Source organism: Ceratotherium simum, chromosome 10 (assembly GCF_057802395.1).
Source record: "Ceratotherium simum simum isolate JZ-2026a chromosome 10, ASM5780239v1, whole genome shotgun sequence".
Taxonomy (NCBI): domain Eukaryota; kingdom Metazoa; phylum Chordata; class Mammalia; order Perissodactyla; family Rhinocerotidae; genus Ceratotherium; species Ceratotherium simum.
The window spans coordinates 37,962,121-37,986,369 of record NC_141909.1 but is presented as its reverse complement, the minus strand read 5'-3'; the positions used below and the strand labels follow the sequence as shown (position 1 = coordinate 37,986,369).

At 33.9% G+C, this 24,249-nt stretch overlaps 1 protein-coding gene across 2 annotated transcripts in view; it reads right to left on the bottom strand.

The window, feature by feature from the left end:
* The window catches only part of KLHL1 (kelch like family member 1), a 348,324-nt gene that overhangs the window by 50,898 nt on the left and 273,177 nt on the right, over positions 1-24,249 (bottom strand). For both annotated transcript variants that reach the window (XM_014781788.2, XM_087435763.1), the window contains one exon: positions 19,182-19,406. In XM_014781788.2, the coding sequence (XP_014637274.2) occupies positions 19,182-19,406 (225 nt within the window). The remainder of the gene's footprint in view (positions 1-19,181; positions 19,407-24,249) is intronic.

Below are 24,249 nucleotides of genomic sequence, written 5' to 3'. Positions count from 1 at the left end.
TTTTCTTATAATTCTCCCCTTGTTCTTCTTAGTTTGACCTCTAATTACAATATTGACATTTTACACTTATTTCTAATGTTTGGCAGTTATGCAGATCAGCATCAAGTTATGGCTTGAGGATGTTGGATAATCAATATGTTTTTATTTATATTGATTCAATGGAATATGCAACTATTTATATTTGTCATGGTCAAAACAGGAAAAATCGACCCATTAATTAATATTTGAATTATCCTCATCTAAAACAATGCTTGGGGAAAGAGCTGCTTCAAAGAAGAAGGTTAATCATCACTTAAACAACTCTAATCAGAAGCTCAGATTCAGGCATGACCTATTATAAGAGCAGCAGCTATTTTAATCCTATACTATTTTTTCATATAATTGATGATAGAAATTTTCTGTCCCTTAGTGAAATGAGTGGTCTTTAAGATATGTGGAATAAGGAGAACTATTTTAAAAGCACCTCTGCCCTCATATCAACAGGTTATATGATTATAGAAGAAGGTTACAAGATTATAATTATAACAGGTTGCTCAGTAGCCTGTTCAAAGTCAAGGACTTTTTCAAGTATAGCCTCATATGGGGAGTCTATTGCCTAATCTAAACCATAATTTTAGCAGTATTTCACCACAAAAAGCTGTACTTTGTTTAGCTTACAAATCAAGTAGTGTGTCTAGCTCTGCTTGTTTCCGCCTGATTTGCAAATAAGTATTTATATGTGCATCAGAATTTGATCAGACACATTATTTTTCATTGACATAGACAGTAAGTCTACAGGGAAAAGACTTATACTCCACAATTACTTACAGCTCCTGAAGGCTACACATATCTACCAAGATTAGCAGACATTTGGTTCTGTCCAAAACGTCCATAAGACATTGAGTCCACACCAAAAGGTCCTTGAAATTTGCAGAACCGTTTTGTCCTGTCCAAAATGTCCATGGAGACATTGGGTCCACACCAAAAGGTCCTTGATATTTGGTCCTGTCCAAAACCATTTGGCATGGACCAAATACACTTATGGACGTCTTGGATAGGAGCAAATGTCAAAGACCTTTCGGTGTGGACCAAGTGTCTCATGACATTTTGGACAGGACCAAATGTCCTACAAGGTCTATAAAAGAAACTCCAACATTTATTATATTCTAAAGATAGCATATTCATATAAAAACATTTATCATATATATTAATATATATATAATATTAACTTGTATCACCTCAGAGGCACTGATCATTTTGTGTTATTAGCAAGCACACATATTAGATAACAGCTTTTATATCAAAGTGAATTTATTCTTCCTTTTTTAATTTGATAGCATAAAAATAAGTATCTTTTTTTTTTTTTTTAAAGATTTTATTTATTTATTTATTTTCTCCCCAAAGCCCCAGTAGATAGTTGTATGTCATAGGTGCACATCCTTCTAGTTGCTATATGTGGGACGCAGCCTCAGCATGGCCGGAGAAGCGGTGCGTCGGTGCGCGCCCGGGATCCGAACCCGGGCCGCCAGCAGCGGAGCGCGCGCACTTAACTGCTAAGCCATGGGGCCGGCCCCAATAAGTATCTTTCTTATACAAAAGTTTTGAATACCTCAATAGTGTGGTATATCTATTACAATAACATTCACATTTTATTTATAAGTATAATATTTTCTCTTATTTAAGCAAACCCAAAGAGAAATTGTCCTAGAATCAAAGGTCGACAGCTACTAAATAAATGGTGTTGTGTTACCTTACTAAACCCAAAGCAATATGAGAACAGGATCATGTTTGTTCATAATTTTCTCTGTCACCCAGAGAAGTCCTTGACAATATATTTGCTGAATGAATAAAATTTAGTCTGAAAGTTTTAATCTAATATAATAAAATATCCAGTTAAACTTATCTGTAAGTGCCATAACAGACTCAATATTAAAAGCTAATTATTTTCCAAGAATACAAATAAGGCAAATAGTTTTATTGCAAAAATAACAAAAGTGTTAACCTTCTTAAAGGAGTCTATACCAAATAAAGAAAAAATTAGTTGAGTGCTCAAAAGAATAATAACAAGGCAGCATTACTCTTTTTAACATACTTGAGAGTCCTAATAATAGCCTTTTAGACTAAGGATAAAGACTAATCATAATGTACTATATTTTGTAAAAATATACAAACTCATTTATATACATGGTTGCAAGATGCATTAAAATGTCTTTAAAAAAGGCTTTAATCAAAATTTCACATAAGAATAGAAATATATAGTTGCATAAGTATATGTATGGATATATAAATACTGTGATTTGCTTTAACGTCTTAAAATTTGAAATATTGAGTTGTTGGATATTATAATAATATTAATTATTCTGCATTTTTGCCATCTTTTAAGAATGTTAAAAAGTACAGTCTGGCAAAACAATGGAAATTATTTTTGCCTTATTCTCTGCCTCCTCCCCAGCATAAAATGTAGTATAAGTTAATTTTTGCATTATTCTTTCCTTTTATCCCAGTTTAAAACGCAATGTGAATCTAACTGATTAAAAAAGTATAAATAGCCTATATCATTCTGTTCAATTGTAACACATTGATTCTGTAATATTTTCTTGTGTATTAACTTCTCAGAGCCTGCTACCTCTCAGGAATCATTTAACTGAGTACCTGTGAGTTATCTTTCGTTGTAAAAGTCAGCTTACCATTAAAGCTGCATCTGAATTCTATTTGAACTTTGACATTTAAAACTATCTTTTAACTGAAATGATCAAGGAAGAAAAAGTTGCTAGGACATCACTTTTCATCTTATTGTTTCTTGAGCAGAGGCTTCATATCCTGTGAAAAGCTGAAGTGTTTTGGAACTTTCGTCTACATTAAATCTGAAAACGAATCTCTTTCTCTGGGCAAAGGAAAAAAAACGATACATTTTTGTTTAAATCTTTTTCTGGGAGTGCGAATACACTCAAGCCTAAGTGTTTGGTGTCTTGGAATGTTTGCTGTGTTACACTAATGACATATTGCTGGTCGATTGTCATAAAAAGAGGTACAAAAGTCTGAACAAAAGATTTATATGTGTCTTGTAAAAGTAAATATTACTACAATAATATTCACAGAAATAATTAGTAACTATCAATATCAATACCTTCAACTTTACAGGGCACACTCTTTTAATTAAAAATATTACTTCATTAAAAAATATTTGGTTTCCTATGTGTGTTGAGAGCTTAAGACATCAGACCACAAAAGCCAAGAACTGTGTCCTCTTGGGGCTTACATTCTAGCAAGGGTGATTTGAGTAAACACATGAATAAGATTGATTTGATTTCACCTCGAAATCAAAAATATTATCTTTTCTTTTACTTTCACAAGGAGATATTGTTTGGGTAATTTACATGAATGTATTTTTGTGAATGCCTAAAGGATTACAGGATAAAAATTCATGGTATTCCATCAATAAAATAGCAAATAAGAGCATTTTCTCAGGGTCATAACATTGGCCATGATAATGTTATTTATTAATATTTGGTCTCATGGTAGCTGCAAGTAATTCACAAATCTCTAGACTTATATGAACAACGGTTCTAATAATTTAGAAATATTTTATCAAATGAGTCACTCTAATACACATCATAAGCATGCATAACTAGAGATTTTCTGTTGGATACTTGTGTATTCATTTAAAATATTTTAAGCCTTAGTAAATTTATAGCTGGAATATATAGGCCACTATCTAAAATACATGAAAAAAGAAAATAACTTTTGGAAAATTATAAACTGTATATAGTCTTGAACGCGATATGAATTTGTATGTAATATAACCCAATCAGTAATTCTCATGAAAAGGAAAGCACCAAATTAATTAATTTTGACTAAAACATAATATAGTCTTAGAGTCAATGTTGATAATTCTGCCCATTGAGAAGGGAATTCTTGTGAGGCTGATGAAGCTTAAGGTTTAGGGCCCCTCAAGCACCAGGCTCCTTCTGGAGTCCATGAAGGAGCCCTTACAATGTGTTCAGATGGGAAGTGTATTTCTCTTTCTTAAGACAGTTTCACTTTAAGCCCACAAAACTTGGCTCTGTCCCTAGGCTCAACATGTTTACTGTGAAAAATAAACAATATATTCTAGACAATATATTCTAGAATATATTCTAGAAATAACACATTCTAGAATCAATTCTAAACTATATATTCTAGATTTTATATATATCTCTAAAAATAAACAATATATTCTAGAAATTGTAATGTATTCTAAAAGCAAACAATATGTTCTAGTAATACACAAATAATTAGAATGAGGTAGAAAATCAATACAAAAAGCAAAGCAAAACAAAACAAACCTCAAATCTGTGGAGAATTCCAAACCAAGCGTTGCCACTAATAAGCTGTATGAACTTCAACAAACGACTTTATCTTTCTGGTCCTCAGTTTTCTCATTTGTAAAGTTAAGATTTGGGAGTAGTATTTTCTCTGATACTCTCTAGGTTCAAATATCTATTAGTCTACACAATTTTTTGTTTTAATTACTTTAACCTCCCACTACCACCTGCACATTGAGACAGACATTATTAGGACTGAAGCAATTTTTCTATTAAATATAGTTTTAACACGCATTTTAAATTGAGACATGAGAGATTTGCATGTTTATTCAGGTTGAAGACATCTATGAAAAAAGCTAAAATATAAAGTAAAATCATCTTTCCAGATAAATCTACCAAAACAAAAGCAAGCAATAAATTAGCAGTCAGAACCAGAATATCAGGAACTGAAGTGGTAAGCTTTTGGTAGCTGAGTTAATATTTTTCACTTCTGTTAATAGCTCCTTCTCTGTGATTCACCTGAGTGACCAGATTGCCCTCATGTTTTCTAAAAATCAAATATCATTTGTTTTCTCTTCAATACAAAAATGATATCAGGTGAATTTATATATTTATTATTTGAAATTTGGGCTAAATTCAAATATACAAAACCAATTATGGACACAAACTACCTTAAAATAAATGTTTTATTAGTAAATTAAGAATTCAATTGAAATATTATCATAGAGAGGGATTATTATCATGGAGTGGGATTATAGAAATCATGTTATGTATTCTCCTATACATCTTATACTGAAGATTAAACATGAAAAAGGATATTTGTCATATTTTAAAATATTTTCATGAGCTAATCCAACATCATTGACACTAATTTGTTTTTCAATAACCTCGTGTTTTGCTACCCAAATATTCTACACTTCCTTTTCACATTTTTTTTTTTCATATTTTGCTTCATTGGCTGAATTGTACTTTTCTTGTTCGATTTGCCTGGCTATTAATCCCTTATAATTCAGTTTAGGCATCATGTCTCTTTAGAAGCCTTTCCTAATTACCCATTCTGACTTAAAACAGTGTGATTATGGCACCTTACTTACTGGTACTTACAATACTGCATTTTAATTGTCTATTAACTTTTCTGGTCTCCCTACTCAGGCGTGAGATCCTTGGAGTACAACTTTATTCATCTTTTTATTTTAACATGTGTATTATAGTATGTAGTAGTACAATTTTAATGCTAGTTGAACATTGGAATGATTTAACCAATGAACATTCTTACACAAATCTTCCTTATATTTAACTTGACTAATTCTACTGGCCTTATCTTTAACTTAATACTTATACTCCATCTTATTATTGAAAAATTAAGGTGATTTCAAAAATATATAAAACAGAGATAGATATATTTTATTAAACTAGGTGCTAAAGAAGATAGCAAAACAAGCAAAGAAATATAAAATATAACCAAGTTTGAGATTGCTACAAAAATGCATGCATATTCATTACTATTAGACTGCAAATTTAATTCTAGACTTTATAACATTTAACTCACAGAGGAAAAACTAGTTACATCATCTACAATATTCTTGGGATAAAAACTGATTTAGTCACTCAGGAAGAGAAAATTAATACTGTAACTCTTAGATTAAACAGGTATTATCTCTGTTAGTATTCAGAACCAGATCCTAGTTTCAAGGGCCAGTGTTCTAGAAGATCTTCTATGAGCCTTTGCATTTTATCAAAGCACACTATGGTAAAAGGAATTCTTATTACTCAGTTCACAAATTCTTAACTCCATTGTAGAATACGATGTTATGTATTCCTTAGAAGAATACTGTGTAGAAGGATAAAATATAGTTCTTGACTATTTAAGAGCTGGGATGTACATGGAGGAATCATATTGAGGATCAATCACACATTTTGTGATATGAAATTTTACTTGTGGAAATGAATAATAGAGTAAGTAAAAGATTATTGCATAACAAACAAGACACAGAATCTCTACATAGTAGATGCATGTCTTTATCTATATCACATCTGCATAAGTAATAAGAAAGGTGACCTTATTATGATTTCCTGTTTACTCAAATATTAAAGATTTGAAGGAAAATGGTAAAGGTCTTCTGCTCTAAAAACTTATTTTTATGTCCCATATCCTGTTCAGAATTTTTTCTATTTTATCAATTAGACATGCCTAAGTACTGAATACCGTGGTTCTGTGTATATATTTGTATATGTGTATTTGAGTAAGTGTATATGAATGTATATTATCAAAAGAATTGAACCTTGTATTTGCCTCCCTAGCCTACCCCATTATATTTTTTATTTTCACTATATCATTTTTTTTATGTGTGATACATAAAACTGAGCGGGCAGTTTTGAATTTTGTTTCCTTGTAAAAACTTGCAGAACTTTGAAGGGAGAACCCTTTTAAAGAAATGTAGCTCCTCTTGGTCTTGTGAGAAATGCTATTTTTTACAAAAAAGAGACATGAAGAGTGCAAACATATGCTAATATAATTAAAGAAGCAAAGGCTAAGCTGAAGCAAGTGTTCTTTTTAAGATAATGAAAACTGACAGCTGAAAATGAGATTTTCTAATCTACTGGGTTATATCAAAAATAAATGCAAGGTTTTATTACCCTGATATTTTCTTCAGTCCATTCGTTACTTGTTGTTATAAGAATAGTTTCTAAAAGCCAGTGAAATACTGATAATAAACGTCACTTTGGGTTCTCTTTCTTCAAATATACATACAAGAGATTTTATTAATTTAAATACTTAATATTGTTTTGAAAATATTCTTTAATATTTTAATTTTAACATCACATTTCCCCCAGTTGGTGTATGAAGCCTCATTTGTCTTGTTTTCCTGGCATGGGAGTATTCCTGGAAGCAGGTAAACAGATCCCCATCCTCCAACCCCACCCTCGGTTCTGAGGAAAGCCTCCTCCGATTGCATTCATAATTTTCCTCCAGTCTAGTTGAATAGATTCTAAGTGGAATCAGACGTTTTTTAAGCAACAAGAAGGAGGGCAATTCAGCGACACATTAGGACCGCCCAAATCTTTGTGGTTGGGAAACAGTCCTGTGTTTGCTTTTAGCAAAGAGACCACCTGATGGCCTATTTCTCTCATGAGGTCAAGCACATTGTGAATATACAACGGTTGTATATTCTCTGCCTTTCCTGACAGTGAGGGAAAACTTTGAATCCTAGTACTAGAATATTTGTTCTTCTTGAGATGCCCCTTTTTTTCCAGTCTCAAATTTATGAGAAGACACCAGTGTCATGGTTGAAAGCCCCCTGCAGTACACTGAAGGACTCTCTAGCGGAGGTGCTGGCCTTCAGCTGTGTCACTCTGCTGCTGATCCTGTTCCTGTGGAGCCTGAAGAAGGCACTCAAGGCCTTCCAGCTGTCTGTTCTCCTGGCTACCTGGGGAACACACTGAGGGATGCCCAGGAGATGGGGCCAGTGACTGGGGCAATGGAGAGACTTTCTTCTCAGGAGGAGATGGATTCGATGTCCCAGTAAACTATCGAGGAAAGCTGGGAGGCAGGAGGCCTTTCAGAAAACTAAATAACCCTTTTACATACATACAATAAAGTTTTCTATTTCTCCAGAAAAAAAAAAAATCTGCTGAGTCTGAGAGCAGCAAATCCAACAATGTCTGAAGATGCCTTTTTCCCTCCTTTCATATTTGAGTAGTAGTTTGACTTGACGTAAGCTTGAAGTAGGCTTTCCTTAGTTTCTAGCATCTTGGATTGATACAGAAAACCCTGATACCAGTCTGCTCACCCTTCTTTTATGGCTGACTCAGGCATTTCATTGCAGTGACTTCTTTGCTGTTCATTCATGGTTATTGTTGTTAGCTTAGGTTCGTTTTTCTTTTTCCTCTTGGAAGATATTGTAATCATCCCTTTATCCTTGATATTCTGAGATACGATACAGAGAGATTGAACTTGCTCTTTCTTCACTCATTTTTCTGGTTGCTTTTACCCATTTTTGAGGCCATGTGTTGTACTTCAGAGAAATTCTTTCAGATTATTTCTTATTTTTCTCTCTCACTTTCTTAGTACTCTTCTTCCAAAACTGCCATGGGTGGAATATCATACATTCTGATTATTGATTTTTGTCTCATTTATTTTCCTGTAATTTTAATATATTTTTCTCTTATTTATTTAGGAGACAACAGCAATTTTTTCCAAAATTTTCATATGATACTTAATTTCAGCAAACATTTTAAATTTGAAGATATTTCTTATATACTTTTTCTTCTCTTTTTTATAATTACTTGTTTCAAGGATGAATATCTTATGGCAGCTATTAAAGCATACCAAATACATATGTGTTCTTTTTATGTTTTAAGCTTTTTCATGAAAGCCAAACTGTCTGGTTTTTCAGAGAACATTGCATGTGTATATACCTTTACGTCTCTCTTCATATCCTTAAAATATCCTAGGAATTTTGATAGTTTGTATATCCATAATATTAGGTAATAAGTTCATGGAGCTCTATATGCATAGAAGGGTTTCCTAGTAGGAAGATGGACGGGAGACCAGCCTATAAAATGCATAATGTTTAAGTGCCAGAATATAGAGACATTTTTTCTTGATTTATTACTTCTAAACTGTATCATTCTAATGGTATCAAAATTGCTGACATGGGGGCTGGCCCAGTGGCTTAATGGTTAAATTCACACACTCCACTTCAATGTCTTGGGGTTCACAGGTTCAGATCCAGGCATGGACCTACATACTGCTTATCATGCCATGCTGTGGCGGTATCCCATGTGCAAAATAGAGGAAGATTGGCACAGATGTTAGCTCAGCAACAATCTTCCTCAAGCAAAAGGAGGAGGATTGGCAGCAGATGTTATCTCAGGGCCAATTTTCCTCACCAGAAAAAAGAAAAGAAAAAAATCCCTGAAGTGAAGATAACAAGCATAGTTCTATCAGTATTTTGCCCTTTTTCACTCTCAGGGGAACTCAGAGGAATATAGATGAGCAGTGAAACAACATATCTATCTATCTATCTATCTATCTATCTATCTATCTATCTATCTATCATCTATTTATCTATCTTCTTATTTATCTAGTCTATCTACTTAGTTGCCTACTTATCCATCTGTCTATATGTAAATCTAAATCTATATTTTTCCTTCAAATCTAAAATACTTTGGTTGAAACATTCTTCAAAATCATCCTACAGGAATCTTCAAATTGATCAGCCATGCTATCAGTTTCATTCAGACACTCAAATATTGAATTGATATTTTTGAGTGTCTTTTGGTTTGTATAGATAAGATGATAGAATGAGTCTTAGTTGATAAATTAAAATGAAAACATAACAATTCTTTTATAAGTAAACAGAATATATTTATTATCATTATCATTATTTACTTATTGGCAACAGCATGTTGTATTAGAAAGAATATTACTTCGGAGTCAAAGAATCTTAGATTAAAATTGCAGGTCTTACTTGTAAGATGATGTGACATTGAGAAAGTGAATTGACTACTTTGCTCATCATTTTTTTATCATTAAAATGGCAACAATGATAATACTTATATTATAGGGTGGTTGTGAGTATTTAATCAGTTAACAAATGTATAGTAGATATTGGCCATTTTTTTTTTCAGATAGCCTCAGCATCTGAACGTCCTTCTTATTTTGGGAATAGTCACACATATGAATGGTTGTGGAAAGCAAGGTTGTCTTCCACTAAAGATGCCAGTAAGTTGAGTTACTTCTTTTTCCTGACTCTGAAAAACTAAGGTCTATACCTATAAACTAAGTTTGGCCAATATAGTGCTTTCAACAGGAACTTTAAAACTAGAATGAGCAAAGCAAAGAAAGAAAATAAGATTTTGTTTTGAATTGGCAAAGTTTGCAGCAGTATCCAATTTCTAAGGCAATGTGATTCAGAGCTATCTCACAGATCTAGAGTAGATAGAAGCAGAGATGCCAGCGGGGCATCTAGTGTCTTTCATGGAAGTATCTTTGCCCTCACTAGATTATCAAAGGGATGTAATTTTTATCTTGAATGAATTGCCAATCGGCCTTGGTTTCAGCCAGGTTCCAGGATATCCAATCAATTTTCTAAGCTAACCATTGTGGTTTTCTTGTTTGTTTGTTTTTGGTTAAAGTGTACAGCTTGGGGATTCATACATTATGCTTGTCTGTTATGTAGGTGTTCTTTTAGCTCAAGAGTGGCTAACCTCACCATCTAAGGGGAAGAGTCAGCATTTATCAGCATTGTCGACAAACAGCCAATGTGTTATTCTCATTGCTTTGAAAATGTTTTCCTGTTGCTGATGGCTGGACCATGTACACAATTTCCAAGGTTTGAATAACCATTATGTTTTCAAGAGGCTCCTTTTGCTCATGGATCAGTCAGTTTCTGTTTATTGCGCCCATGTAAAAGGAATCCTTAATGTTGACGTAGACAAGAATGGCGGAGCAAAGACCTCCAAAGATCCACTACTCCATAAAAGTAATGAGAACACTAGCAAAAAGTGTCAAAATCAGAACTTTGGAAAAGAAATAAGGGCTTTAAAATATCTGAGGCACATTTATTCAAGAAAAACAGCTTAATCTAGCTAAGAACAATGATCTCTGTGAGGTTTTAACATGTCCTATTCCCATCACCTTCTCCCTAGCTTTGCAGTAGCCTTAAAAGCCAACAGCCTCACAATCAAGGTAGTCAGGAAATCCAGCAGCTTAGCAGCCACTGGAGGAGGCAGGTCAGATTTGGAGATTCCTCAAAAGTCTCATCCTCAGGGAATTATTTTCTGACCTGTCTGGCAGTTCTCTGGAAATCTCCACTTGCAGGTCTTATCCTTCCTTCACCTGCCTAAGGGTTCCTCTAACTGAGAATGCTCCAGGGTGTGTGTCAAGAAAAAAATCAGTGGCAGTTATTTAACATCACAGTTGCCTAAGGTGGTGAAAACAGTTGGGACAAATAAGAAGCTGAGTAAAATACTTAAAAGAAGAGCTGGGGAATGAGATGTTCATGGGGGTATTCGAAAAGATTGACTGTTGCTGGTACTCTTGAAGGTCATGTGCATGTTAAGGACTGTGCACATGCTCAGGTAAAATCTGAGAAGGTTCTAAGCTCTCATCTCTGGCTGACCTTGAGGATTTGTGCAAGCAGCAAGTGAAGGTTAAGGCATGAGGTGTCCAGCTCCAGGTAAAAATCTAGGTGTGATTTTCAGACCTGACCATAGGCAATTACAGAGACTTTACCTGGCATGCCTCATAGGGGAAAGCTGCTCTCCTCACACCAATCTTGGTGCACAGCCAAAGTATTGCAGTCTCTCAAGGGAGTGGCAATCAGGTACTCAGCCCGCTCTGGCTGGTCATGCTCTTCACCTATTTGCATTCCTAGCCCAGGCACCTTTATTCCCAGGTCTCCTTGTCTGAGGTCTTGGGAAGAGACCATCTTTAGGCACCTCTGCCAAGGCTTCCTTATGGGGGGAGGGAAGGAAACGTTGCCTTTGCTGAGGGGCTCAGTGTGCAGGTTGGAGCATTCCTTCACAACTTAAGTAGACAGTTTACAACTTTGCCTTGTCAGGAGCTCAGCTGAGAGATACAGAGCTGGGCTTAAGGACCTACAAGCAGGATAAATTTAAATATAGGGAGTAGCAGGCCTCAGGGAGAACTCCAATGGCGTCTGTGTCAGCACCCCCAACACCAGGCCACAACAGAAGTATAATGATGTACACCTGAAACTTATACAATGTTATAAACCAATGTTACTGCAATAAACAAAAAATTAAAAAAAAGAAAAAGAAGCATCCGCAATGCAGCAAAAAGTAAATAATAAATAAATAATCTTACAAATGGTCAAAATAAAATGAAGAAATAAAATGGATTATAAGGGTATACCATAAAGAACTGTATGCCAACACCTGAGATAACCTAGATGAGATGGACAAATTACTAGAAAGTCACCAACTACAGAAACTGACTCAAGAAGAAATGGAAAATCTGAATAGACCGATAAAAAGTAAAGAGTGATTAGTAATTTAAAAACTTACCACAAAGTAAAGCCCAGGCTTCCTTGGCTTAACTGATGAATTCTACTAAATGTTTAGAGAAGAATTAATACCAATCCTTCACAAACTATTGCACAAGATAGAAGATCAGTGAACATTTCCCAACTCATTCTATGAAGTCAGCATTACCTTGATACTCAAGCCAGACAAAGATATCACAAGAAAAGAAAACTACAGACCTGTATCCCTTACGAATAGAGATGAAAAGTCTTCCACAGAATATTAGCAAACCAAATACAGCAACGTATAAAAAGGTTTATAGACCATGACCAAGTGAGATTTATCTAAAGAAGATAGGTAGATTAACTTCTGAAAATTAATTATTGTAAAACACTATGCTAACAGAATAAAAGAAAAATTACATGTTCATTTCAATAGATGCAGGAAAAGCACTTGACAAAAGCCAATACCCTTTCATCATAGAACATGCAACTAACTGGGACGATAATGGATCTTCTTTAACCTGACAAAGAGCATCTACGAAAAAAATATTTGATAACATCATATTACGATGAAAGACTGAAATCTTTCCCCCTAATTTAACAACAAGGCAACAATATCATTTCTCGCCAGTTCTATTCAATATTGTGCTGGAGATTCTAGCCAGGGCCAATAGGCAAGAAAGAGAAATAAAAATTATGTGATTTTAAAGAAAGATATAAAACCATTTCTCTTTGCAGATACCATGATTTTATATATATAAAATTTTAAGAAATTCACAAAAGATCTACTAATGTAATAAAAACATTCAGCAAGGCTTCAGGACACAAGTTCAATATACAAATATAAATTGTATTGCTATACACTAACAATGAAAAACCTGGAAATGAACATAAGAAGTCATTGTATTTACAATAACATCAAATATAATAAACTATTTAGCAATAACTTTAGCAAAGGAAGTACAAGAAAGTAGACCTAAGTAAAGAGAATCCAGTGCTCATGGATTGGAAGACTTAATATTGGTAAGGTGGCAAAACTCACAAATCCATCTATAGATTCAGTGCAATCAATGTCTGAATCCCAGCCAGCTTTTTGCAGAAATTGAGAAATTGATTCTAAAATGTGTATGGAAATGAAAGCCCCAAAAATCTTGTGAAAGAAGAATAAAGTCAGAGGGCTGACACTGATACTCAATTTCAAAACTTACTACAAAGCTATGGTAATCAAAACAGTGTGGTACTGGCATAAAGACAGACATACATATTAATGGAATAGAATTGAGAGTCTATAAGTAAACCCTTATATTTATGGCCAATTGATTTTTGACAGGGGCTCCAAGACAATTCAATGGGAAAGAAAGGTCTTTTCAACAAATAGCACCGGGACGACATGCAAAAGAATGGTGTTGAACTCTACCTCACACCATATTAAAAAAATAACTCAAAATGGATCATAATCTTTAATTTAAGACCTAAAAATACAAAATTTCTAAAAGAAAATACAGGCACAAATCTTCAAGAACGTAGATTAGACAATATTTTCTCAAATATGCCACCAAAAGAACAAGCAACAAAAGAAAAAATATTAAATTGGACTTTATCAAGTTAGTAATTTTTGTGCTTCAAAGGACACTATCAAGAAAGTTAAAATAGAATACATGGAATGGGAGAAGATATTTGCAAATCTTATATATGACAGAGGACTTATATACAGAATATAAAATGAACAACTATAACAAGGAAAAGAAAAATAACCCAAACAAAAAATGGGCAAAATATTTGAATAGAGATTTATCCAAAGAAGATATATAAATGGCCAATAAGCATAGGAAAAGTTTCTCAAAGTTATTCATTAGAGAAATGCCTATAAACCACAATGAGATGTCACTTCATATACGCTAGGATCATTATAATAAAAAAAGAACAGATAATAATGTGTTGCCAACGATGTGGAGAAATTGTCACACTCATACATTGCTGAGGAGATAGAAAATGGTGTAGCCGTTCTGGAAAACAGCTTGGTAGTTCTTCCAAGAGTTAAAGATAGAGTTACCATACGACTCAACAATTTCACCCTGATGTATACATCCAACAGAATTGAAAACATATATTCACACAAAAATGCATACATGAATGTTCATAGCAGCTTTATTCATAATGGCCAAAAACTGGAAACAACCCAAATGTCCTTCTGTTGATGATACATAAACAAAAGGTGGTAAATTTTATCAGTGGAATACTATTCAGCCATAAAAAGAATGAATTTTACTGATATATGCCACAAAATGCTTGAACCTTGAAAACATTATGCTATGTGAAAGAAGTCGTACACAAGAGGCCACAAGTTTTATGATTCTATTTATATGAAATGTCCAAAATTGGCAATTCTATAGAGACAGAGAGTAGATTTATTGTTGCTAAGGACTAGGGAGATGGGGCAATGAAAAGCAACTCAACTATTGGGTACAGGGTACAACTATTGGATACAGGGTTTCTATTTAGGATGATAACAATGTTTTGGAATTTGATAGTGGTGATGTTTGCACAACTCTGTGAATATACTCAAAAGTACTCAATTCTACACTTTAACACTTAATTTTATGGTATGCGAATTTTATCTCAATTGAAAACTAAACAAACAAAAACAACTCCTACCATATATTTAACATACAGCATGGTGCCTGGCATATAGAAAATCTGTAATAAACTGTAGCTGCATTACTTTTTATCATTTTCTCCTAAAAAGACTTAATTGCAAACAGCATATTATAGTAATGTCTTATTCAATTTTATACATTATAAAATGTGGTGAAAAGAGACTTGATGCATAGAATTGTGTGCTTCAAAGACATAAATGCTAAAATAAAAACTCTTAGCATATCCAGAGAACTGTGGTCTTAATTAGTTTAATTCTCTAGGCAGATGTATTGTTCCCTTTATGTCACAGACTTAATATGAATGTAATTTTTATATGCTCTTTTATCCAGCAGAAGGAGCTTTCTTCATTTACTGATAGCTATGAAACATTTTTGGCTACAGAATGTTCTTTAGCAACCAAAGAACTCATATGACTTTCTTGTAAAATCATGCAAAGATTTTTTTCATACAGATCAAGGTGGGGAAGGAGCTATATAGATCAAAGAAAATATTTTGAGTTTTTATTTTATATTATTAAATTTTACTTTAGACTCTAGCCCCTCATCTCTTGAATATATAATATGGGATTACATAGTCCATTTTGTAATCTCACTGCATGCCACAGAGTAGGTACTGATTGACTATGTGGCAAATAAAATGAGACATTCTAATTTCTGAACAAACAGAAAACTAGCGCAAATGGCTGTTGATTTACACTTAAACCCAATCCTGGCGATTATACCAAAGGGAGAGTCATGGTGTGTGTTTGGAAAACTAACATCAAGACTGCAAAAAACAATCAGAGAAACAAGTCAGTTGTCACCTCCTGAAGAGACAAAAATTCACAGCACTGCCTTGGGGGAATATCTTGGAGGAAAACTTGATTGTGCTCTTTTTACTATGTCATATTGTTCTCTTCAGAAGACCTACTGCATCTGCCACACTGCTAGGCAGTGAAACAGCAGTCTCCATGCAGAGCTCGCCATAATTGGTTGGGTAATATCAGGATATCATCAGAGCCCAGCTTGGATGAGGAATCGCTAAGAGCAGAAGCAAACAGACTTGCGGGTCCAACACCTTCCCTTGCCATTCCAGCTCCCAGACCTATGGTTAGGGCATTGCAGATAAGGATGAAAGGCCCAAGGAGATTTACGTGCAAATGGAAGTAAAGAGATGTGTCCCTGAGAGCTATGTGTTAGGGGTAACAGCAGATAGTTTGGGCAAAGTCAGCTTGCAGGGTCAGGGCTCCATGCCCCAGATATAATTCCCCTGCCCACTCCTAAATGTTTTGGAAGGGCACAAAGAATGGCACAAAGCTTTAGCTCTTCATACAACTAGCCAAAGTATCTGATATGCCCACATGAGCACACAGTTTAAAAATTACATTTTTCAGTGCTCTCAACTACTATTAAAGAGAATTAGAAGAGAATGAGAAATAAAAGGAGGAAGAAGAAATGGAGGGAGATAAAGAAGAGGAGAAAAAGAAGAAGAGGAGGAAGATGATCACCTTTAATAAATAAAAAAGAATTAATTAAAGAGGCAGATAAGAATTTGAAATAAGCATAATATATAGCCTCACAGAGAGGAGAAGATATTAATACTATTAAGAAGAAAGCAATTATAATGAATTACCAAGTAGGGATAGTGAGAATGTAAAAAACAAAATTAATTGAGATTAAGACACCAATACATGGAATAAATACGATGCACACAGACTAAGAACAATTTGGAGGGCTGGATATTAAATTATCTGTCAGGAAGGGATAAAGAAAAATACCTCTAATTAAATTTAAAATATGTGATGGATTAAATTAGAAATATCAACATCTATATAGTAGAAGATGTTGGAAGAGAAAAGAAGGTAAATCGAAGACTGGTATCTTATATTCAAGGATCAAGAATCTTAAGCCAAGGATGTTTATTGTATTTGGGTATGACTCATAATGCTGAACTTCCTGAGCTTCAACTGATCATAGGGAATGATCATAAAGGAAGCACTCTGCTTCATCAGAGAACACAGATGTGTCTTGTGTAGCTATCAATCTGGCTTCAACTGATTGGACCTTGGATTGGCATCTAAACCAAAGGCAGTTTTCTATGAACTGGGCATTGCTAGCAGTCTGTGAGGCACTTTGAGATGAGAATCATGCCCAGAAATGATGCCCTATGCTACGATTTTACTTACTAACTGGACCAGGTCGGATCTTGGGAAGTACTATAGTAGAGAATTTTTAAAAAACTGACAGGAAGCAATAACCACTAGGAAGCAAAACACAAAGGAAGCCAATGGCATGAGATATGGAAGAGAGGTGATCCACTTGATAATAGAAGTGAAGCAGAACAAAAAATACAAAACAGGAGAGGCTTGGGCATGAAAACAGTGGACTACTAGAGTTGCTGTTGGGTCACTAAAACTTGTGGGAAATACTGCATTATATTTCAGATGTCTGTGATACCCGGCTCATATGATTTTCTGTGCAGCTGTACTTCTACATGTACCTTTACAATGAACTGTTCAGCAAATAAGAAAAACTAAAAGACATTTTCCAAGATTACCACCCTGCTCAGCACTGGTGCCTGTGTGACAGAATTTGAAGCAAACCATTACCTCATACATTTTAACACCTGAAGTGATACCACTTATGGTGTATTCTTGGTGAAAAGTTTTTAAGCATGTTCTCTTGATGTGCAAATATACTACATAATTTAACTTTAGTATACCTTAATAGAAAGGAATTGAATTGACTAAAACACAAAGGGAAAAAGAGACATTAAATTCCAAAAATTCTAATTCAGAGTGCTTATTCTCTATATTTCCCCCAAACAGGAACATAGGTAGTTAGCTAGCTAGCTAATAAAAACAACACATAGAGTTTTTACATGGACATGAAAGCCAAAATCTTCCAATATATTTGGAAGAAAAATCATATAAGAAAACTTTTATATTCATGAATATTTTCTGAGAAAAATCATTTGCTGTTCATGTTTTCCATATAATTGGGTTCTATGTGATTTAAAGAATTTATACGTTTTTTATTTAAAACACAGAATTTAAGAACTTGAAAAAGTTCTCAGACATTTATTATTATTCCTTAATTTTGCTAATGAGCAAACTGAAGAAAAGGGAGGTAAACCAAATCATCAAAAAGCTAAGTTGCTTTAGTTCAGAGCTATTTTATTTATTTTTTATTTTTGCTTAGATCGATGGTAGGGTAGACAAGAATGGGAAATGCAGTGCTGGAGATCTCAAATTTGGACACCTTTATTTGTTTTTAAAATTCTTTTTAATTTTACTTGCCTCTGAATGTCTATATCAGTGGATTTTCAGTTAAACCCTGATATCTGTCTACTGTGTATATTCAAAACATATGAAAGGCACTTAGTCGACTATCTGGCATATTTCAGGTCTTTAGAGAAAGTAATTTGCACTTCTCCTTACAATCCCCATGATACAAAGTGCAATTTCAGGAACTGTTAGTCTTCATTAAATTCCTCTTTTTCAAATATTTGTATAGGACTTTACAATTTGCAAAGTGATTTTTACATTCATTATCATCATTAGATTTTTATCTTTTTTAAAAAATGTTATTACCTTGAATTGGTGGCAAATCAGAAAACTGAAGCTCATAGTTTAAGTGCTGTCCCCAAATAATACAAATATTAAGCGGTAGTTTCAAGACTCACACCTAGATCTTCTAAAACCAAATATAGTTCTCCCCATCTACAGGTTACTCCATAGTAGAGATTAATTGAATCCTATCATATTGACCCCTGGTGCCAGTTGACTCGTCAGTCTTTCTCTAAACCTGCATTGCCCTCTCCCCACAGATTTTTCAAGGTGGAATCAAATAAGTGCACAGATACAGCTAGACTTGTCTATCCGGTAATGTAGGAGTGAGCCACCTTAATTCAATTTTCTTCAATCCACATTAGCTATTTCTTCCTCTGGTCTGCTTTACTCTAGCCTCTCCATGATTGTTCCACTTTTTTTTTCATATCGAATTTTATGAATATTGTCTGAATGTCAGATTGTGAAAACTTTGAGGACAGCTTGAGGTCTACTTATTTTGGTGTCTTCAACATCTCTCTGAATAGTTTAATGCACATTGGCCAAGACAGGAAAATGTCAAGAACTTTATTAAAAAATATGTTCTAAATAAACCTACAATTTACCTCAAGTTAATGATAATTAATGGCAGTAATACTATATTTTAACATACATTTTTACTGTTTCTAAAAATAGTATCAATAAAGTAAGAGATCTTACCTAGACCATGCCTATGTGTTGACATTGGTGGTAAGACAGTCCAAGTCTTGGTTTTGGGATTGTAACATTCAACAGTGTTCAATGTCTTTAAGCCATCTCGACCTCCAATTACAAAGAGTTTATCCTCAATAACAGCCACACCAAACTGCAACCTCCTGCCGTTCATCATCCCTGCCTGGATCCACAAATTTGTCCTGAGGTCATATTTCTCTATGGTTGTAGCTCCTGATAAAACATAAAATCAAAGAGTCACCATTTACTACCAACCCAACATATGACCTACCCAAGGCAGTGTACAAATTAGGATGTGAAAACACTCTTGTCACATTCACTTTTCTTAAAGAAAAAGTGGCAGAAAAAACAAAGGGGAGTAATAATTTAACGACTTTATTTTTGCTTCTTGGCAGACACTAATGATCAAAACAGATCAGTTTATTTGAATTATATAATTGTCTCCTGCTAAAGTATCGATTCAATAGAATCATTGTTGAACATGACACAGTTCTGTCAGCAGATTTTACAACTTCCTTCTCTCATTGTTTGCCATTAAAAAATAGTAACATAATCCTAGCGTGAAAAAAATTTATGAAAGCTCTTTTAAATAACTAAGCTGTGTATATTACTTTGTAATTTCTGAAAGTGAAGAGAAGTTAATTTAAGAAATTTTTTACCATGTTTCTTTTTATATTTGTCTTACGCCTTAAATAACAAAAGGTTTTTGTTTTTTGTTTTTTTTTTTTGCTGAGGAAGATTTGCCCTGAGCTAAAATCTGTTGCTAATCTTCCTCTTTTTTCGCTTGAGGAAGATTAGCCCTGAGCTACATCTGTTCTAATCTTCCTCTATTTTGTATGTGGGTCGCCACCTCAGCATGACTAATGAGTGGTGTAGGTCCAGGTCCAGGATCCAAACCCGTGAACCAAGGCTGCCTAAGCAGAGCATGCCAAACTTAACCACTACATCACGGGGTCAGCCCCCTAGAAGGTTTTAAAAGTCAATTTTAAGATATTAAACAAATGTTTCCTGTGCTTTTTCTTTAACCTGCCTTTTAAAAATGCACTTGGGGAATAGCTTAACAGAATTCAGAGAGAGAAAATGATCTATCCTTATCAATCATGTTATAATCTCTAAATAAAATAGCTTATCTTTCCTAAAAGCTTTTTGTATGTAAATCTGAGAAACACAGTAAATCTGAGTAATAAAATAGAAGTTGAAAGAAGAAATAAACTAAATTGCTGATGAGATATGTTTTAATGTATTCAGTTAAACATTTCACGTTAAAATGTCTGCCTTGAACAAGTTCACAGATGTTTACATGCTGAAATATAAGCAAACAAACACTGATCTTGCTTAAGTGTTTGATCTTAATGTTCAGCTTCACATTCACCAATGTTTCGTCTTCAATGATTAAATATCCTGACAAAGGGAGTCAACATTCTTATGTACTTTCACTTGAGCACTGAAGATCTATTTGACTTGTAACATACGAAAAGGTTGTAAACAAGGGAAAACATTCCTCAGGGGACTCTTTTATTCTTCAGAACCTAACTAGCAATGAACTAAACAAATATAAACAACTTGGTAGGAGAAGTTTTGCTAATTGAAGTAAAAATGATATAATTTATGCTCAATTTTTATTCAAAGGTAACAAAGCAGTAATAATATAGATACTGAGTTAGATGCATTATATCTGTTTTTTGATCTTATTAAAAATATGAGCTAATTTCCATACAACTAAATATGAAGTATTATAAAATTTTTATTATTAATTTTAGATTACAATAAATTGTAATGTTATTAAAAGTCATTTGATACTGTTTAGGAACATAAGGTATATTATTTGAACAAATGTGCTTATTTATTATGCTTATATATTATGCTTAAATATATTTTTATATTTTATTTTGAATGTTTTATTCAGGTATATACAAATTGAAATTCCAAGGTGAACTAAATTGTTGAATAATTTCAAGGTCATCTGAATTCTCAAAGCTTGATAGCATTTTGGATTTCATGAATGGCTAAGTAAAAATTAAGAGTTATATGCAAATACTTCTCTCTGATGACTAACTCTGGACAAATGATGGTAGAAGAATTAGTGTAACCTAATCCTAATTAACCCAAGTCCATGAGATCTATATTTTGCAGATATGGGTAGACAAGGAAGTAAGTATTTGAACAACTGTACTTTCTTTAATCTCCAAAATATTTGCAGAGAATTTGAGGTCCAGTCATCCTTCTAAGAGGGAATAGTTGGGAATGTGTGAAGTTATTGGCTTCTGAGCAACCGAAGGTGTTGTTATTCAAAGCGGAAAGTGAGGACTTAAGATTTGAGTTTCATGGTCTCATCCAAACAAGCTAGATGTGTCTTAAATCACAACACTAGGCAGGATTTTTTACGTTTACAGTGTTTTTCCTCTAACTGCAGTCTTCAAAGTTGACCTATGCATTTTATCCTAAAGTTGCTATATCAGAAACAAGAGCACATCCCGGTCTTCATTTTTCAAATTAGAAGCTGTGTTAATTTCCTACAGCTGGTGTGAAAAAATTATCTCAAACTTAGTGACTTGAAAAACACACATTTATTATCTTATGGTTTTGGAGGTCAGATGTTGGAAATAGGTCTTACTGTGCTAAAATCAAGATGCTGGCAGGGCTGTGTTCCTTTTGAGGTGCTCTAGGGGACAACTTGTTTTCTTGTCTTTTCCATCTTCCAAAGGGCACGTATTCCTTATGGCCCCTTCCTCCATCTTCAAAACCAGTAACATTGCATCTTTCTGACATGATCTTTGTGATTACATCGGGCTCACTCTGATTTAATGTAGAATACTCTGCTTAAGTTCAGCTAATTAGCAACCTAATTCTCTTCACAACCTTAAGCCCCGACCCCCAACCTTGCTATGTAAACTAACATATTCATAGATTCTGGGGATTAGGATGTAGACATCTTTGGGGAGGGGTCATTATTCTACTAACTGTAGAAGCCAAGGACTATTTTCACTCCACTCTTCAATTTTGCTTAGTTATAAAAGTTTAGTAATATAAAACAAAGAAGGATCTCTTGATTTGTAGAGCTTACATATAGTAGCCAATGTAATTGATTATTTTCTTATTCAGTCAGTGTGTAATATAAATGTTTTCTTTCCTTTTTTTTTTTTTTTGGTGAGGAAGATTGGCCCTGAGGTAACATCTGTTGCCAATCTTCCTCTTTTTGCTGAGGAAGATTATCCCTGAACTAACATCAATGCCGGTCTTCCTCTATTTTGCATGTGGGATGCCGCCACAGCATGTCTTGATGGGCAGTGTGTAAGTCCACACCCGGGATCCAAACCTGCAAACCCCGGGCCTCTGAAGTAGAGCATCAGAACATAACCGTCACTGGGCTGGCCCCTTATTTACCTTTTAATGATCACAATAAAGCGTGTGCTTTCCCTTTCTCTAATGAAAGTTATTAATAATAATATTCTTTAAGAAATTTCCTTGCCAGTACACTACATTAGCTGTCTGTATAAACTTCCCAATTCTATTATTATTATTATTTTTTAATTTATCAATTTGTCTGTGAGTTCTGTTGTTTTCCTTTGCTTATAAGAGCATATGAATTCCCTTAGTGGTTTCCTGAGACAGAGGAAGGTGGACAAAGCCATTCTCTCTGCCAAAGTTTACCTTTTGTTGTTCCTTAAGGTAAAGGCAATATTTGTCATTACATAAATTAAAAACAGAATATGAATAAAAGTGGACTGCTGTGGTGGTAAGTAATAAATCTGAAAGAGGTTAAAAAGGCAAATTTATTTTAAGACATAGTAACTTTGACATTACTCTGTTAATGAAACCATCACTGGTTATGTCAAATGCCTGCAGAGTGTAGGCATGACTGTAAAATGTGTGACTGCAGGCACAGTCAAGTCCTGACAACTTTCACAAACTGGAGAGTGTCCACTCTGAGATTCCAAACAATAAATCTAAGCTACTAATTTAAAATAATGTTTAAGCTCATTAAAACAGATATAATGAGCACATCTGGCTATAGAGGACCATTATTAGGACTGGTTAGATCCCTATCGTTTTGCATCTTAAACTCTAGACCACTGCTGTTAAAGCATTTTGAAAGTTGCATTAACTCTTGTAGAGAATTTTGCTATTATTCTATGAGTTATCATTTTGTACAGTAACAATATTATTTTATAAAATGTGTAGTATAATTTAATATTATCTATAGCAATTTATAAAACTTCCTAACTTAATATAGCTATATAATTCAAAGATGAATCTCATTCTTGGTATATAGAATAATGTGAAATAAAAGGTATTTTTGAGAGTATGTTTATAAGACTACACATGATATATTTCTGTACTCTTTTTTATACTTTATAATTTATTTATCACAGACTATGTGCCAGCTGAGGCCTAGCATTTATAGTAATATAAAATTTTGATGTTGCTTTATTTGAAAAACCTCCTGAAATGATCATTTTCCATAAAAAGTAGTCATAACATCAAGGGAAACCGTGATACAGATATTATTCAGGTTTACTTAACATATTATGCATGTCTTTTATTAAAATATGGTGGTTAAATAAATATTGAGTAAAGGCGTTTTGAACAGAGAGTTTAAAAATAAGATATTAATATTAATAGATAATATTTAGTGAGTACTTCCTATGCTGTAAAGATTTACATGTATTAGTACATTTAATTTTTATAGAAACCTGATGAGATAGGTATTATTATTATGCCAATTTTACAGAAAGGAAGCCAAATCTAAGAAAGCTTTAGTAACTTGCTCAGTGTCTCTCAGATGATGACTGGTGGATCCACAATATTAATCTGGCTCTAGATCCCACTCTGACAAACACTTCTCTTTATCCCACCATCCTAGTTATAGAACAAGTTAATTGCAATTAATATATGTGGTAGGCAGAATTTTATAAATGCCCCTTCCTGAGATTTGATGACTTATTTTCTGGAACCTATGGGTATGATGAGAAATTACTCATTGATTTTTATGCTCTCTGGCACAGTTGACCTTAATATAGGAAGATAACCTGGGTGGCCCTGATCAGATGACCCC